General features: G+C 38.2%; 1 protein-coding gene across 1 annotated transcript in view; it reads left to right on the forward strand.

Annotated features, from left to right (window-relative positions):
* LOC123759316 (BTB/POZ domain-containing protein 1) overlaps nt 1-8,717 on the forward strand; it is a gene marked incomplete in the record, with an annotated part of 29,078 nt that extends 20,361 nt beyond the window's left edge. Inside the window, 1 exon segment of the mRNA XM_069335047.1 lies at nt 3,361-8,717. Coding sequence (XP_069191148.1) covers nt 3,361-3,519 — 159 coding nt within the window.
* Nucleotides 8,718-19,341: the final 10,624 nt, after the last annotated feature.

The following is a 19,341-nucleotide window of genomic DNA, read 5'->3' on the forward strand; positions in this document are numbered from 1 at the left end:
TGTCGCTGTTTGTCCGTTGCTGTTTGCGGAGTCTGCTATCACGCAGTTTCTGCAGGCGGCTTCGTCTAGTTGTCGTCCTATGTCGGACTTGTTGGTTCTCTGGGGTGGCTGTTCTCGGTCTTCTCAAAAGTGTCGTGCCAGGGCTTGGAGTTCCGCTGGTCTGGTTCGAGGTGGGCCATTGGTGCCAGCTTCTAAGCCGACATTATCTTTGGAGCCAGCATTGTCTGGTCAGTGTGATGATTGCTCTGTTCATCGGCCGGCTTCTTGTAAAAGGCGTCGGCCATTTGCAGTTCGCCCTGTTGACAGGGCAATGAGGGGGAGGCTCTCTCTGTTTGCTCGTGCTTGGTCCCATGATTTGTGGCCGTTTTCGGTCATGTCGTCTGGCCTGTGATGGCGTTGCGTGGCTCCTGTTGGAAATATCCAACACTTATTTACTAGTCCCTAATATAATAGGATGTATTTCCTGTATTAGGCATCATAATCATTCAATACTCATTTACTAATCCTTAGTACAACAGGATGTTGTACCTCTTCGTGTCGGTGTGGTTGTGGCGTTTCATGATTTCTGTGGCACCCTTCACTGATTGTGGAGCCTTCGTGGTGGACGCCCTTCGGCATGACTGGTCGAGGTGGGGTTACCTGTACCTCTTCCCTAGTCCGGCCGTTGCTGCGGGTTCTGGCTCAGTTGGACTCTATGCACTGGAGAATCATCCTAGTGGCCACTTGATGGCGGGCCCAGCCTTGGTTCAGGCACTGCTTGCTCGATGTCCACGCCTGGGGCGTTTTCCGCGGATCGGCTTCTTTCAGCAGCTCGGACAAGTCCGGTACACGGCTGGTTTGGTCTTCTCCTCCGCTCTTCTCGTCTGGTCTTCTTGACACGGGTTTATCACCATTTGTATGGTGATCAGGTGGCTTTCTTGAAGGTGTCCCACCTGAGAGTTTTGTTTTGATGACAGTTTGAAGTTTCCTGGCATTCTTTCCACCATTTTCTCTTTGTAGGTTGTCTTCTATTTCTGATGGGCTTGTCTTAGTTCTTTCTGTCTTAGCTCTTTCAGGACCATCATTTAATGCCTACTACTGTCGCCACCTGAGCCATCCTGGTCTTTGGACAGGGTGCTCTCCTATCTCTCTTCTTGGTTTGTGGTGGCCCCTTCAGTTCAAGATTGTATTTCCAAGGCTCTGTTTCTGTTGGCATTGGCCTCTAGGGGTCGGGTTGATGAGCTCCATGCTTTCCTCCGGTGCAGGGGTTTCTGCTCCTTCAGTCCTGGTAGTTGGTTTGTTCGGTTGCAGCCTTCTCCTTCTTTTCTGGCGAAGAACGAGATGGCTGCTTTCTGGAGGGGTCCTTGGGTTATTGTTGCTTGGTTGGTGAGGCTGGGGGTCATCATGTGTTGTGTTTGGCTATGGCTCTTTGCCGTTACCTGCGCGCCTTGGCTGCTGTGGCCGGAGATGTACTTTGAGTTGATTTGGTTTCCCTCGTTCCCTGTTCCAGGGCTCGGGGTCTCCCAGGTCGTCTGCAGGGTTATTAAGTCTAGCCAGCCTGCGATCTGTCCTCGTGCCCATGACGTTAGGAAGTTTGCTGTGTTGGCTGCCGTGTTTGGCAATATGTCGTGGGCTGATACTTGGGCACGAGGATTTTGGAGGTCGAACAGGTTCCTGGCCGCCTTGTATTTGGTTAGCGTTCCTGGGCCTGGGGTTTCTGTGTTGCTTTGGGTCACAGGTTGCAGCCAGTTGTCTTAACTTCGAGTTGAGGAGTGTGTGGCAGCCGCCTCCTGGGTAAATCCCTCTTTTTACTTATCTTAAGTTATGTACTTCAGGGAGCCGAAGGGGCTTCCCAAAACCAGCGATGAATGTAATGAAACACCAATTTCTGGGTGAACCCCGGAGGCTTCCCGGCAACCCTCCTTCCTCCAGTCGGTGGTTTTCACATTTTGATACTTAGCTTCTGAACTGGAATGGCTAGGTTGCCAGCGCGGGGTGTGAGGACGAGCGATGTGGCAAGGGAGTGTGACATTTGCTTGTTTCCTTGAAATTGGAGGGAGTTCTGCCTCTGTTCAGTTTTTGGTTGCAATTTTCTTATCATGTGGGGTTTATATTGTTATGCTTACATTTCTGGGTGCCTAACTCCACTCAGTGGCAGATAAGGAAAACCCCCTAACCACAGGGGGGGTCGTTCCAGGGCCATTTCTTCCTGTGTCTCTCTGAAAGGGGCAGATTCTGGCTCGTGGTCCCTGGTAGGCTAAACTCCCATGACTAATGCCCTGGTCTAATGAATTGCATATTAGCCCATAGCTCCAGGGAGCCTCCAGGGCTCATCCAGAAAATGGCGTTTCATTACATTCAACGCTGGGTTTTTAGTATTTCTGTTGTATAAGATAAAGGTTTATAATTTATACTAACATTTCAGTTATGTGATAGGCAAATTGGCTTATAGAAATCATGAACAGGTTTTACAAATGACCAAGGCAAACTATAACATTGGCAGACATTGAAATATCTGTGGAAGATATTTTTTGCCCACCCACCCTCATGAAGGGAAGTTATTTAAGCAATCTTGGTGGAGATAAGAAAAATCCTGTGGCAATGCTTAGGACATTTTTTCACCTTATCTTATGGTTAGTTGTATATTACAACTTAGGTGTGGCATTCCATTCATTGGTTCTGGGACATTTTCTTGTGAATACAACCATGATAACTTTCTAATGAAATAACATTTTATTTATTAAAAAATGGAACAGTAAGTTGTTAAAAATTTCATATACTGTACATTATTGTACTGGGAATTGAAGTAATTCTTGGGTACACAGTTTAATCAGTTAGTTTGAACTTGAACAGAAGAAATTGTACCTTAATTCATTCCTATTTCCTTTGGCAAGTATATCATTATTGAAGTAGTTCGCAGTCGGCTACACAGTTATTTCTTACCTTTTGGTTGATTATTAATCTTCTTTTTTTCCCCCTCTAAATTTCTCTCCTAAATTTTTGCATTGTCTTCTTAATCTTTGTGCTTCCTCTCTTAAGTGCCTACTACTGAGCTAAACATTATTTTGACACATTCTGGGTGACAAGTGCTGCTGACTGATCTACAGTGCTTGTATTAAGGCCCATTTGTTGGAAGTAGAAGCCTATTTGAGCACTGATATTTTGTAAAATGGCTTATTGGAAGTATATACAAAGGGAAAGATTATAGCAGTGATAATTTTTAACATCACTCCTAATTTTATAAAGGTTCTTGCATCCTAATACTGCAGTGAATGCTGATTGTTAATTACTGTCATTTGGGTTAAAATTATCATGATAGTGCTATTATAATGTTTTTACATTGCTTTATATAATGTTAATACTTAAATATTTTACATTTAGGGCCCAGATTCACACTATGGGACCAAAGGAGTGCGTAAAGTAGCTGTGGAATGCCCTTCTGGAGATAGGGCAACTTTCCAGTTCACCTACGCTGCTGGCAACAATAATGGTACATCTGTTGAAGATGGACAAATCCCAGAGATCATATTTTATACTTAAATGCATGGTCTATCATTTATTAGGCATAGATCTCATACTTCAAGTTGGTTCGTGTTTCCCAGGTAGTTAGTGGTTTATATGTGCAGTTTTTATAGCAAAAAAAAAAAAAAAAAAATTGGGCTAAATATATTAACTGAAAAAGAAAAATTTTATAAGCTGCTCAGATACTTAAAATCACTAATAAGGAACGTCGTGTAAGAGTATGATTTTTATCAATGCAGCCAGATTGCACTAATACATTTGCTCAAACATACATTATTTATATTTATTTTAAGCTGTAAACAGTCTTTCTTTATGAAAGATGACTTTGGTGGCATTTATTTACTGTTCATGTCAGAATAATGCATTTAGAGTTTTTTGGTAGATTGAACTAATATAAAAGTTTTCATAAATGCATATTTGTAAAGATTATGTCAATCAGTACAGGAATCAGAGGTGCTGTAATTATTCACTATTAGATTAGTTGACCAAGTTGGTAAACAGTTCTATCAGTATTAATGAGTTTATATGAATTTTAAGAATACAAGTATGGTATTTAAAGTATGGTACAATATTAAAATTCTGTGTGTGTACAAACAGTGAAGTAATTTCAAAATTGTGCTCTATAATATAATGTACAGATATACTGTAAATTATTAATATGATTTGAAGCTTAAGAATTGCGCAAAGAATTTCTGCAAATAATTTCCATGGCATGGTGAATGTTGGACTGATATCACTGAGGTGTCAGTAATGGGATATACAGTATTACTAGGAATGATATATTTCATTACAAATTGGTAATTTGTTTCTAATACAGTATTTAAAAATGTGAAATAAATTATAAGAATTAAACATTTGTCTTGGGACAGGGACACACAGGTCTGGACTAAGGATATAGCTGAACTGAACTTTGAGTAAACCAAAGAGATTATATCATCACCACCTAATATGATATGATTAGGTGGATATAATTGACCACCTAATTATATCACCACAAACAATGAAATCTTGGTAAAGAAACGTATAGCTATTCAGCTTGTATGAAAAGGTTAAACTAGTTGCTTATAAGTCTGTTGTAAATTTATACAATGGCACCTCGATTAACGAGTTTAATCTGTTCCGGCACCGAGCTCGTCATGTGGAAAACTCGTCTTGCGAAACAACAACAAAACTGTCGTAAAAGGTGTCCGAGAACCAGCGGAAACACTCGTTAATCGAGGAAAAGCTTGTTGGTAGAGACAAATGTTCAGCGAGTGGCTTGCTCATTACTCGAAATGTTCGTAGATAGAGCCGTTCGTTAATCGAGGTGCCACTATATACCCGTGTTCCTCAATGCAATGGTTATTTGAACTAAATCTTCACAAATAGTAATATTAGGGCTACATATAGATGGAAGTTACCACTTTGCCTGGCCCAACACGCGAGGCCCAGCCTACCTCAAGGTCGGCCTGGTATTTCCGATGAGCGCTCACCCGCATTAAAATGTGTGTACTCTTTTCAGTTTTATCAGCTCAATTTTCATGTTATGTCGTTCATTTTTGAATCAATTTGTTTGCAATAGAATGCTATAACGGGATATATGCATATAAGGGCAAATGGAAAAACATTACCAATACCATAAAAATAAAGTACATAGTCATGTGAAAAGTACGGCTTTTCGTCATTATTTATACTTGTTATTCGTTCCCGACATTATTTGTTGCACTATTTCATTCATTTTTGTCTTACTTCCTTCACATATGTGCTTGTACAACAATATCGTATGTATAAGAAAATGAACATGTCTGTACTTACCACCCAATGATGTTGGTAGAGCATGAGTTGAGCATTAGGTTGAACCACTCCTCCTGCTCCAGTTAAATGTTTCCTGAAGTTTCTCAACCCATGTTGTATAGGTGGAGTGGATGGTGGGTAAGCATTACTGCTTATCCACCCGGTATCTCCTCTTTCGATGGTACAAACTGGAGCATGGTGCAGGACACAGTGCCACACCACACGACTTGCATTTATACCTGGTGGTACCAGACTTGTAGCAGACACGACACTTTAGATCTTTCTCGATGCGAACTAAGGAATGGTTCAAAGTTCTGTTCAGACATTCGGGTTTATCCGCAATACAAGGTCTTCTCCTAGCAGCAGCACCACTAGTTGTCTGAACCTCGTTCAGATGAGTCAGATGATTCTTCATTTCGAGGTGAAGAAGGAAAGAGTGACCGCCTCACACCTGATGGCCCGGGGGGATGCAAACATTATCGCCAGTAGATCTGCTCTCATCCTCATGTACATCACCAGCATGTATAATGTCATTTTGGAGAGGCCAATTCTTATACTCAAAGTTCAACAGTGACTAAACTGTTACTTCGTGAAACTGAAGCAATGAGAGTTTCATTGTACCAGTTGTGTAACTATTCAATCATTCATCCATGATTGTTGGCATGATCGTTGGGCTGGCATTACAGATACTAAACTGCATGCTTTTTAAAAGTGATCTTTCCCCTTGGTCTTCCTCCTACCACCATAATAGGCAATGGCAAATGGCTTTGACTAGGATGCATGTAGGTCTTGCTCACCTAACTCATTGTCACTTAATGGAACAACACCCTGATTCCTTTTGTTCAGACTACATTGTCCCACTTAGTTGTGCACCTCCTTATCGATTACCCTAATTTGGGGGATGTTTGTCTTGGTTTTGTAGTGTCCCTATGAGTTGTTTATCTCATTAGACTCTGTGGCAAGTCTTATACCTTGATATCATTTGTTTGTGTCCTGTTCTCATATTGGCATCTTAAGTGTCATTTGGCTTATTTTGAAGAACTTGTGACACCGATGGTGCTATATAGTCGTCCCAGTTTTGTGCCTTCTTTAATAATTACTTGTTTGTCCCTTGTTAGAAGCCTTAGTGAATCTGATACCTTTGATATCATTCGCCATATGTCCATTTTTCTTGAATTGGCATCTTGAGTGATATTTAGTGTCCCAGACGGTGCTACATAATCCTCCCGGCTTGGCACCTTTTGATAATTACTTACTTGCCACCTTGTGTTCAGTCCTCTTATTTATTCCAACTACTGTGCAATGCTGAATGTTCATTTGAAAGTTACATTAAGTCACTCTCCTTGGATATCGGCACAGTACAGCGGGACTCTTGATTTTGTGGATCTATGGGTAGACTGGATTGTTTCAACCCAGTTGACTAGGCTGTACTCTGGTACAGCAGCAGAAAGCAGAATTATTTTGATCAACCATGGGAATCTGTTGAGGTGAGCAGCATTGCTTCAAGAATGTGATGCTTGATACAATTAAAAAAGCTCAACAAAATATTTATCAATTAAGTCTTCCAAGTAATTTTGGTATCAAACTATGAACAAAATTGGTAAACTAATTACAACATGATAATTGTGGAAAAAATGGGTTAAAATAGCAAAGATCGGAATTGTTATAGAAAAAAATGGTGTAGGTTAAAATCTCAAGTGTAATTCCATCTTTCATCATTATTCCATATTTAATTTTTAATAATTTTTAAATAAATTCTTCTTCTCAGATATTAAGGTTGTCTTGGTACTCAAATGTGTTAATTCATAAACCAAAATTCTTAATAATTAAATAATTGTTCATATTTTTTTATTCTTCATTGTTAACTCGAAATCCCACATAGACTTAATTTATGAATGTATGAATGGAAATGCTTTGGAAGAATTGCAATAAAGTGGTGTGGAAATGTTACTTTACATAATGACTATAATGTTAAAAGTATTTACCTTGTTTTAAGCTTATTCCTAGTAACACAAGGCAATGGGAAGGATGGTACATTTGCCATAGGGAATGTTCTGTTTCAGATATTAGGTATTGCATGTCAAACTACATAGGTTTAAATCTAGGAATAATTACACTATTTTCCTAATATGATTCAAGATTGTAGAAAAATATACCAGAAAAAAAGTTAACATAGTGTGTAATATTTTAATTTATTAGAAGTTTTCCAAATTCCAGAGCATTTTTATTTAAATTTTTTTATTACTTTTCATATGCCAATTATCATTTATTATTATGGTCGACAGTGTTGAGTCGAGTCTCGTGGCCCTTGAATCCTTAACGCCTTGTCCAGTTGTGATCGAGTTCGGACACTGATCTGTACAGTCGAGTTTTGCAGGGATCCCATTCATATTTGTTTTGTCTCTAGTAATGTTGTAAATGCTGCTGTTAAAGAAGTTGCTTATTCATGTCTTATTTCTTAGAAATGAGTTCCTTATAATTTAACCATAATGCAATCCACAACAATTAAGAATTGATGGTTTGCTATTCCGAATAACAAATTACATACTGTAAGGTGTAACCATTTTTCGTAGCCTTCCTCCTGTTACTGAAACAGGAAAGAGAAAAAGTCTTCGGCTAGGTCACGTATTGTCCTCACATGATGGATGGATGGATGGAACTCAATATGACGGAACAGAGACCTGCACCTTATTGTCAGAACTGCATTGTTCCATTCCATTAATGGACATGCACCTCATCAAATGTTCCAATTTTCAGGACAACTGAAAATTTTGGTTTCCCCATTTCCTTTGAGTCATAAGTCTTTTGTTAAAATTCATGATGAATCCGATTCTTTTGACATTACTGTACCTGTCTTGTGTCTTTTGGCTCTCATATTGGCATCTTGAATGATATACTATATGTAGGAACTCTTGAAATATTCTGTAACAGAGTGCACTATCAAGTAAAGATGATGAATGAGTCATAGATGACTTTTTTGGGGAGGGGGAGGGTGTTTTAGAATATTTTCATTATAGAACTAAGGTATAATGACTGGAGGCAATTACATCTCAAAGATTATAAAAAAAATTAAATTAGTATGGAGCTAAAGGTAAGGCTTTGTTCGATGCTGAAGAATAAATGTACATTGTCAGAGACTTTGGAAAAATACTGCATATTGTAAAAAAAATGATGCGCTTGAAGAAAAGAATTGGATTAACATTTCAACACTCTTAAAATTACTTTATATTTGATGGGAGAATATATAAATGTAAGTTATTTATAGATAGTAAAGATAATATAGAATAAAGGAGTGATTTAAAATTGTTGGAGGTTTGAAGAAAAGAAGAGAGGGGAGGTTTGGTATTAAGAAAATGAAAGAATGAATATTAGGATAAAGAAAGTACTTTTCACAGATATAGGGAGGTGAAAAGTAGGGAGACAGGTGGATGAGATTGTAAGGGAACATCAGAGCAATGAAACTCGAGATAAATGAATGATTTTTCAACTAACTAGAAACTAGTTAGAGAAATTATAATGAATACCAAGACTTGGGCCTAAATGTGTTGGTGTCAATTATTTGAGAATAATCCCTGCAAACATTTTTTAGTTTTGATATTAATGCTTTTTAAGTTACAACACTATAAACGTTGTAGCAACATAAAGTAACACTGTAGCTACATTGTGTGTTTACTGGGACAAATATAAGTGTAATACTGTATGGTATGTACAGTATATATATATGTATGAATGTATATATATAATATTTATACATACATACTGTATATGCAACAGTGATCACAAAAACACTGATCCAAGTATGCAGAAAAAGCACATGTGAAAAAGAGACTGCTAAACGCATTTTCGGCTTAATTTGCCTTCATAAGAGCATTTTAGAATGAAGAAGGAAACGTGGACGGCAACCTTGTATCCGCCAAGGTAGGTCACCTGACCACCAAGAACATAAGAATAAAGGCCAATTGACCTATATACAAGAATAAGAAAGGGGATCCCTACGGATAAAAGGGGACAAAAAAAAAGAGGTTAAATGTATGCTATATTGTATTGATATGCTATGTTGACACTTATATGGGGATCTAATTTGTACATGCTAGGGCTTACATTAAGGCTGTTACAGTGTTTGATCAGAGCAGACTCGATCACATTTCATTCAACGAAACCCTTACTTTTAACAATACATCTCACCCCTGTGAAGTTGATAGAATTATCACATAAACTGGAATGTAAATACAATGAACTGGAGTGCTGGGCTGTACGAATAGCATATGAATGTTGTTTTAAACGTGAGGAAAGAGTTTTACCAGTCTCGTCAATATAAACACGTGTACAATCATTGCAAGGGATGAAGTAGACACAACCTGCTACAGACGATGGCGAGTTCTTAATTAACATGGGCTCAACTGTGTTATTATTTTTGAACACTGGGTTAATTTTAAGGTTTTTCAGGGCTGGGGCAAGATTTACTAGTCCATCAAAATATGGTAATACCAACAAGTTTTTTATTTCTGGCTTAGACTTGGGAACTTGTTTGTAGAACGTCCTTTTTGCTTGAAGAACAACATTCATATGCTATTCGTACAGCCCAGCACTCCAGTGCATTGTATTTACATTCCAGTTTATGTGATCATTCTATCGACTTCAGAGGTGACGAAATGTACAGTATTGTTAAAAGTAAGGGTTTCGTTGAATGAAATGTGACGGGTCCGCTCTGATCAAACAATGTAACGACAGCCTCAATGTAAGCCCTAGCATGTACAAATTAGATCCCCCATATAAGCTTCAGTATAGCACATCAATACAATATAGCATCCATTTAACCCCTTTTCCGTCTCCCTTTTAAGCATAGGGATCCCCTTTCTTATTCTTGTATATAGGTCAATTGGCCTTTATTCTTATGTTCTTGGTGGTCAGGTGACCTACCCTGGCAGATATAAGTTTGTCATCCACGTTTCCTTCTTCATTCTAAAATGCTCTGATGAAGGCGAATTGAGCCGAAAATGTGTTTAGCATTCTTTATTTTTCACATGTGCTTTTTCCGCACATACATACATACATACATACATACATACATACATATATTTATATATACATATATATATTTACGTACATATAATGTCGTACCTAATAGCCAGAATGCACTACTCGGACTAGTATGCAAGGCTCGATTTGCCTAATAGGCACAACGATTTTCATCATTTAAAATTTGCTTTCTATGGGTTTATTTGAAATACTGTAATATTATTATATTAGTTTAGGTTAGGTGGGTTAGGTTTGGTAATATTTGTTAGTTTTAACTAAAATTACAAAAGAAAATTAAGATCACATGTAATGTAATACAAAGCATATATCATTTCAAAAGAATAAATAGAAAATATATAACTATAAAAACTTGTCTTATTAGGCAAATTGTTCCTTGCATAGTAGGTCAAGTAGTGCATTCCAATTATTAGGTACAACATTATATTATATATATATATATATATATATATATATATATATATATATATATATATATATATATATATATATATATATATATATATATATATATATATATATATATACATACATACATACATACATACATACATACATACATATACACACACACACACACACACACACACACACACACACACACACACACACACACACACACACACACACACACGCACACACATAGTATAATATGCAGTACTGTATATATATTTTTATATATGTTTAAAATATTTTACACAGTAATGATTTTTGCATCTTTCCAGCTTAGAAAAGTAATCTTGAGCAAATCTTTCTTTGTTAATTAAAGAATGAGTGTTGGAATAACTTTTTCTCCAGGTTTTATCATGATCAATTAAAGAGTAAAGAAAAGATACTCAGAAAAGATATTGGATACAAGCATGGTGTCAGCAGGGTGACTGTGCAGGATAAGGTTCTTTAAAGAGACAAACCCAACATTCTTGATATGGTTTGTCAAGAATAATGTATTATGGTACTATTGTAGGTTTATTTGGAACAAGGTTGATTAATAATATTGTGCAAATGATTTTAAGTTATGTATTTTGAAGAGAACAAGTACATGGGGGATTAAATAACTTTCCATAGATTAAGAATTAGGTTGGTAGAATTTTGTGAAATAAAAAATCAAATTTGTATGTAAATGTATAATTTGAGTACTGTATATGTGTAAAAAGATGTATTTTAGAGTATGATAACCTAAGTAATTTTATATAGTTTTGAATTTTTTATGGTGCAGGAGAATATTTGACTACCAAATGAAGCTGTAAATATGAATGTAAGCATGATAAATATGAGACGTTTCCTTAACATCTGTAGAAGAGCTAGTATGTATGTATGATCCAAGCCTAACTGGTCCTCTATGTTAATTATATTCTTGGGGAACTTAGTCTTATGAATGTTCATATGTTAGTCATATCTGACAACATCCTTAGACTATTCAATGCATTGTAACACCTTGTGAATGTGCTGCAACCAATTGCTTTGGAGAATCTAAAATTTGATGAAAAATGTAGTGGAACCTCAGTTGATGACTCACTCTCTACGAATTTTTTGGGTTACGAGCTCAATTTATTCGTAAAATTTGACTCGGTTGACAACCTTTACTTGGTGACTTTGTTGATACATGTATGGGCTGACTTAGCGCATGGTGCGCAGTCAAAGTTTACCAGTGTCTCCCGCCTAGTGATAACTGCACTTTAATTCTTTGTAAAGAATTTAAATTTTTTATTTTTTTTTTGCTTTTATTGGTTTCTGAACATAAAAGTTATTATATATCATGCCATGGGTCTCTGAAAGTGTTTCAGAGGCCATCATTTGTGAAAAAGCAAGACTATTGCATGAAGGTCTTATAAAGAAAACCCCCCCAATCCCTCCTAGAACAAGTGATGCAGATATGAAAGCATTTAAAGTGAGCAGGGGATGGTTTGAGAAATTTAGAAAATTAATTGGTATTCATATTGATGTGAGGCATGGGGAAAAACAAATGTCTATAGACAGAGTCTTAGACAAGCAAGCAGTAAGCCACAACCAGGTCCAAGAGGTATGCCTGCAAAATGTAGGAGTGTGCGTACCCCAGAAATGTCATTACTGCCTAATGTTATAATGGAAGGGGACTCCTCTTCCAAACACTAACACCTCTCCTCCTCCTCACCGTCTTCCATACGCCAACAAGAGTCATCAATAAAGGTAAGATGCAACTTGTACAAAATATTTGTAGTATTATGTATGAAATGTATTTTGAAGTTAATATTTTTGGGAGTGTGGAACGGGTTATTCACTTTACATCTTTTCTTATGGGAAAATTTGTTTCGGTTTACGAATTTTACGTTTACAACCCGTCTCTGGGAACAGATTAAATTAGAAAACGAAGGTACCAATTGTCCAATTATATAACCAATAGAAGACATTTATAGATTTTTAAGCAATGTTTGGCATTTTGCCACTCAAGTAAAAGTTTGGTATGAAAATGTGTGGGCTGGCAAGGTTGTTTGTCAAGTACAGCAGGCATATTTGTGCTCTGTATTAAGCTGGTTGCTCTCCTCGGAGAGGTAAGACTGGGAGATGGTCTTACAGTAATTATGTTAGCTTTAGACGGTAATTTTTTGTTTATAAGTATGTTTATATAATATTTGCATTTATCTTGGCTGTAGTACAGTATTTGGTTGTGCATTTATCTTGCAGAGATACAAGATTTTATTTTCAATAGTACAGGTATTCATTTATTCAACCAAGTGATGTTTATACATGTTTCTGAACAAATTGTACTAAATTAATGTCATATATTGGTAAGTATTTGGGTTGTTTATGTAGTCTTAGTGCTCAATTTGTGTCAATTGTTTACACCCTGTTTGTGATTTTATCCAACTAGTCCTGTTGGTTAGCTTTCAAAGCCTAAGAATTATGTGATTTTATTCAATAGATCATTTGTTTGCATTTGATTAGCAACTTAGAAAAGAACCTCATGTGTCTGGGAGTGCTCTAGTCATTGTATAAGTCATGAAAACTTATCCCTTTACTCAATTTTTTTTATTAGTTAACTCAGTTATATTTATTAAATGCTTTCTTTTTTGTGCCCAAATCCTCTGTGATGGAAGATTTATAAACAAATTCTAATAAATATAGAAGATGGTATATACAAAGTTTTTTCCTGAGCATATTTTTAATAAGAGTTAAGAACTGATAATTAATTGCTTGCAGCAGATTGTTGAAGGAAAAAAAGACATTGTAGTCAGAATCCACCAATCACTGAAAGTTGCAGAATAAGTGGGAGGGAGGGCTTTTATCAAGGAAAAGCACCAAACCATTACTACTACTGTATATAGCACTTGGAAGGGGTCAGGATTAGGAGTTGCGATGGGACGGGTGGGGGACAGGAATGGTACTTGAACGGTTGGGGGTTGAACGCCGACCTGCATGAAACAAGACCATTGCTCTACCGTCCAGCCCAAGTGGTTGGACAGAATAAGTGGAAGCTGCAGTAAAAAGGCAAACCAAATCCTTGGAATACTCAAATGAACCTTTGACTTTAAAGAAAAGAAAGTAGGTACAGGTACAACTATAAATCTCTGGTGTGCCCTCATTTGGACACTTGAATTCAAAGATGGAGCCCTCTTCTTTGGCTCTAGAAACAGTTCATTGCCAGGTGACAAAAATCATCCCGAATCAGGTCATACCAGGAAAGATTGAGGTCTAATAACACTGCAAACTAGACATGATTGCTGATAAGAAAATCAGTAGGATCCATGAAGATGATTCAAACCTGTACACACACCTTAGACTACTACACCACATGGTCAAAACCGATGCAACCTGGGTATCCTTAGGATACCCAGGAAACTGAATCCCCCTAAGGGTCCTGAGGCTTCCACTAAAGCCCAGTCAGGGTTTCACATGACTGGGGTCTAGGAGTTCGCCTCCAATGCATCTCTTTAAATGCACAACGAAATTACATTAACGTGATGAATCAATGAGAAAATCGGGAGGACCCATGAGGATAGCTCCTAATTTTGCACCCAGGGTATTCCCACACACTTCTTGTTCGAATCCTCCTCATGGCTCCTACTGATTTTCTCATTTCTCATCACGTTAATATAATTTCTTTGTGCATGACGGCTGATCTCATCGAAACTTAAAATACTGAACAATATGAAGGATATTGATTCAGACCTATTCCTTAAAAGGTCAGATGTAACACACAAAGAGCAATGGCTTCAAGCCATAATATAGGACAGTAAACAGATGATTTCACCAATAAGGTTATAAACCCATGGAACCACATACTCGCCTTGCCATTTAAGGCCAATGTTTTGGTCTTAAATGCCAAAACATTGCTGCAATTCAAAAACCAGCTGGACAAAACCATTAAGATGAAATTTGTTTTCTTCAAAAATATTTTTCAGTCAAATATATAGGATTTAGTGTCCTCAACGAGGATGCTACAGTCCTAGCCAAGGCCAGTAGTGAGGTAAATTCAGGTGATATTTTTCTTATTGTCTAAATACAAGTTGATTATCATAAAGATTTAATGAAAGGCAATAGACCATGTTTTTTAGTAAATGTCATTGTGCATGTATTAGTTGCCAATAATTTAACACTTTTTCCCACTGTCATTCACTGCTATATGCTTAACATTTTGATTACATACCAGTCATTCAGTCGATCTTAAATTTTTCCCAAAAATTTCTTTACAGTATTTTGATGTAAAATCATTCAAATATCACACACCAAAGGTGGACACAACTTACAGTAGTTAAACCATTTATCAGGTGACCAATCTTATGATTGTCACTGTCCATTCCTTCCCCCTGTCCTATCCCAAATCCTGACACCTTCCCAATGTTATATAGTCATAATGGCCTGGCACTTCTCCAGATAGTTCCCTTCTCTTCATGCCTTTAATTTATTCCCCAAATAAATCCCCACCCCGAGTTATGTCAATGTGATTTCTTATGATTTTTCATGACTATAGTAACGTTTTGTGCTGGCACTGTTAGTGATATTGTACATAAGGCTATAATGAAGTAGAAAATCAAAGATGTACCTGAACAATTAGAAAGAAAGTATCCTTTACTAAATAACATCTGAGAACACTTTCAGTGTCTGCAGTTATATCCACTGAAGTTTGCAGTGGTAAATATTAAGATGCTTAACAACAACAGTTGGTAGGTACACCATGGAATTATATGTTACATTTGCGAGCTTAATATGTTCCAATTTCTTATTCCCCCTAACATAAGAGGCATCGCTTGCACTCGTATACATAAAGAAAAGTAATTAATTATCAAAAGAAGGCACCAAGCCGGGAAGACTATGTAGCACCATCAAAGTTGCAGGATGTTCAAAAGGAGCTAAGTATCACTAAGGATGCCAATATGAGAGCAAAAGTACCTAAGGTGAGCAATATCAAAGATATTGGATTCATCAAGGATCTTATCAAGAGAGAAATGACCACAAGGGACAGTCGGGAAGCAAGACACACGAACATTCTGAAAATCAGGATATTCAACAAAGATGTATTCACCTAGTTATGCTTGCGGGGTTGAGCTCTGCTCTTTCGGCCTGCCTCTCAACTGTCAATAAACATTTTTTTTCTCTCAACCCCCTTCCTCTCCAGGAAGCAGCCCATAACAGCTATCTAACTCCCAGGTACCTATTTACTGCTAGGTAACAGGGGGCATGAGGGTGAAAGAAACTCTGCCCATTTGTTTTCTGCCATCGCCGGGGATTTAACCCGGACCCTAGAATTACGAGTCCCAAGCACTGTCCACTCAGCCACAGGCCCTACAAATTGTATGACCGTAAGAGGGATAATGCAGTTCAGAAAATAAGAAGCAGGGCAGTGCTACATTAAATGCCCACAAGTTAAACGTGAATGGCCAATATGTAACCTTGCCAGAGCCGCTTCCCATGCCAGTTACAGTGGGAGGAAGAAATCCAAGGGGACAGGTTACCCTTAGGAGCACTCAGTTTGTTACCAGTAACAGAAGACCAATGACCCCTGCTAACAGGCACAGATTGAGGAATGAATGACTGGGTAGAAATTGGAATAAGGAATGTCTTTGTGGGAAATAGGACAAGTGCGGATATTCTCCTTAACGGAAGTGTCTGCACACTCATTTAAAGAAAAGCCAATATGGCTGGAAACCCAGCAAAACCTGACTGTCATGAATCTGCTGGAGATAAAAGACAGTCAATGTTTAATTTTTACTACCACAGGATGGATTAAATGATTCTAGAGCCATGAGGGCACTGCGAGTCATTGTAAGAGAGAGACCATTGTGCAGGGAGAAATAACGGTGTTAAATGTTGAAAAACAGTCTGGAACTCTGACCCCTTTCAGATGCACAGAGCATTATTTCAACAGGAAAATGTAATCTAAAAAAACAATATAAACAAAAGAGATAAAAGAAAAGAAAAAGCAGATTCAATGCAAGAAAATATAGAGAAAAAATAGTGTTAAATGTAGAAAAACAGCCTGGAACATTATAAGACATATAAATGAAGTATTGGGAAATGAGTATAACATGTATAGGGATGGGACATTATTGGAACCAGGCAGGCAGGGACATGTGCAAGCCCCTATCAGTCACTTGGGAGAGAGAGGCAGTGGCAACCACACCAGTGTTGTGGATGGGATGGTCTCCAACAAATACGATAAGTGCAGTATTATAGAAGTTTATAGCGGTGCTTTCCCCTTTTCTTTATGAGTTAGAGATAGGAATTTGTGGAAATAAGGATTTTTGGAACCCTGTGTGTAGGGAGAGTGGTGTGTTGTTAATTCAGGTGTATGTGCTCAACTGTGTGGGATTATCCACATTTATTTTGTATATTCATTTGTAAACCCAGGCCCTTTATAGTGACCTATGAGGAGTGGAATAGAGTAATGATCTTAAGTCCCAGGTTGTAGAGGGAGGAATGAACCTCCTACCCCCCCCCCCCCTTTCCCACCTTTTTTGTCTGTATCAATCCTGTGGTGGATCCAAGTCCACCCCCCTCCCCACCCCCCTGTTCTAAGAAGTGTGAGGAAATCTGGTATTTGTTAAATAAAATCCTTTTTGTAAAATTGTACCCCAAGGTGTATTTCTTGTCCCATGTAGTTAGAATTGGTGACTATTACTATATAGACCCCTGCACTTCCATTACTTATAAGAAAGTAAGAGCGGGTGTTGTTAGCGATACTTTAGGGTACAGCTTTCAATCTCGTACCTTACATCATCTACAGTGACAAAGGAATATTGACAGCAAAAAAGAAGTTAATGAAGAGCATACAAAATTGAATAAAGTTCTGCCATGAGGATGCTAGTTTCCAGGGGCAGGTGGCATATACAGTATAGGTGCAGTCAGGAAAGACACTGGAGTAGCCTACACCATCAGCAAACGTAGACCCATCTGTGAATATATTAGAAGCCATGTCTACCATGTCTTGGACTTCTACCATGTCTAAGAGGTAGAAGCCTTTGCTATGAGGGTCAAGGCTTTACAAAATTTTAGAAGCGAGACCTTCCATGCGAGGCAAAGATGGAATGACACAAGGAAAAATATAGGTAACATGAACCGAGAGAGAATCTTGCAAGCAAGATATCCATACAGAAAAAGGAAGGTGGTGAAAGGGAACAGGGTAAACAGGAGAAGTAATGGTCAAAGCGTGGCATAAGCGAGCGAGAATGTTGTAGGGACTGCACAATTTAGCGAACACAGCAACGATCATAACGATCCTGTAGAGACAGGATTCTGGTCTCAACATACAGACTAGGGTAGGGCATGAATGAAAGGCACCAGGGCTGAGGCGTAACCCAGTATGATGTAGAGCATCAAGACGACGAGGAGTCAAAGGAGAGGCAGACAAGTAAGAGGGACAGCCATAATTGAGTTTAGACAGCACAAGAGAGGAATGTGAAGATATGATCAGCTCTCCAGGAACTATGGAACAAGACTAAGTTAAGGGTCTTAGAGCTCAGAGGTAAGAGATATGAGGTAATCAAGACAAACGGGTGTCAAAGAATAACCCCAAAAGTTTAGCAGCATCTTTATACAATAGAGGATTACCACAGAGGAACAAAAAAGACCTGCTTCCGAGTACAGGTCATAGTACAAGTCTTTGTTGTAGAGAACTTGAAGCCATGATTGGTGGCCCAGGACAATACGGCATCAACTGCAAGTTGAAGTTGTTGGAGGAAAGGCGAGTCATCACCTTGACAGCAGAGGGTAAGATTGTGAGAGCTGAGAAAATTCTAGAGGGAAGGGAGGAGAGGAGACCATTGAGGGTAACCAGGAAAAAAAAATAGTAGTGCTCAGAACACTACCTGGGGGTACCATTCATATTGCCAGAAAGAGTCAGAGAGAGTGGTACCAAGACTCACTCTTAAATGAATGATTAGAGAGGTAGCTTTGTAGGAAGATTGCCATGAAGGCCAAAAGAAGGGAGTTCAGACAGAATACGGTATCTCCAAGTGGTGTCATATGCTTTTTCCAGGTCAAAAGGACAGCAACAATGGAGGTCTTTGTAGCAAAGGCAGTATGCCTTGAACAGGCATCCAAGGTAAGGAGTCCAACAGGTGTTTAAGATTAGGAAGAGAAAACAGAACATTTGAGGGGAAGATAAATGGAACAGAGTGTATCATTTATTCAGAAAAATACGAGCAGCAGAAGAATGAATGAGCGAATGGAAAAGAAGGGGAACAAAGGAATAGCATTACAGATCAAGAGTGCAATAGAGTTAGGGGCTCCAGCAAAAGATGGTGGGGAGGAGAGGAAGGAAAAACCACGGAAGCAATCAGGATGAGCGCAATGCACTGGCTCCTGGAGACATATACAAAGCCGCAAAAACTGCGTGATCAGAAGTTGGAGGTCATGGAAATTGGCATAAAAACCACAAATATTCCATTGAAGAATAGACATTGTCCAAAACAGATATAACAATGGAAAGAAAAAGAACAACACAATATACTAGATAGGGTCAGTATCAGGTTCAGTGAAATCAGGATTACAGGATACGGGTAAATCTAGCAAAGATGATCGAGTCAAGGGGGCAGTAGGATGGGCCAAAGGTGG

The sequence above is a fragment of the Procambarus clarkii genome, chromosome 32 (genome assembly GCF_040958095.1).
Source record: "Procambarus clarkii isolate CNS0578487 chromosome 32, FALCON_Pclarkii_2.0, whole genome shotgun sequence".
In the NCBI taxonomy this organism is placed as follows: Eukaryota; Metazoa; Arthropoda; class Malacostraca; order Decapoda; family Cambaridae; genus Procambarus; species Procambarus clarkii.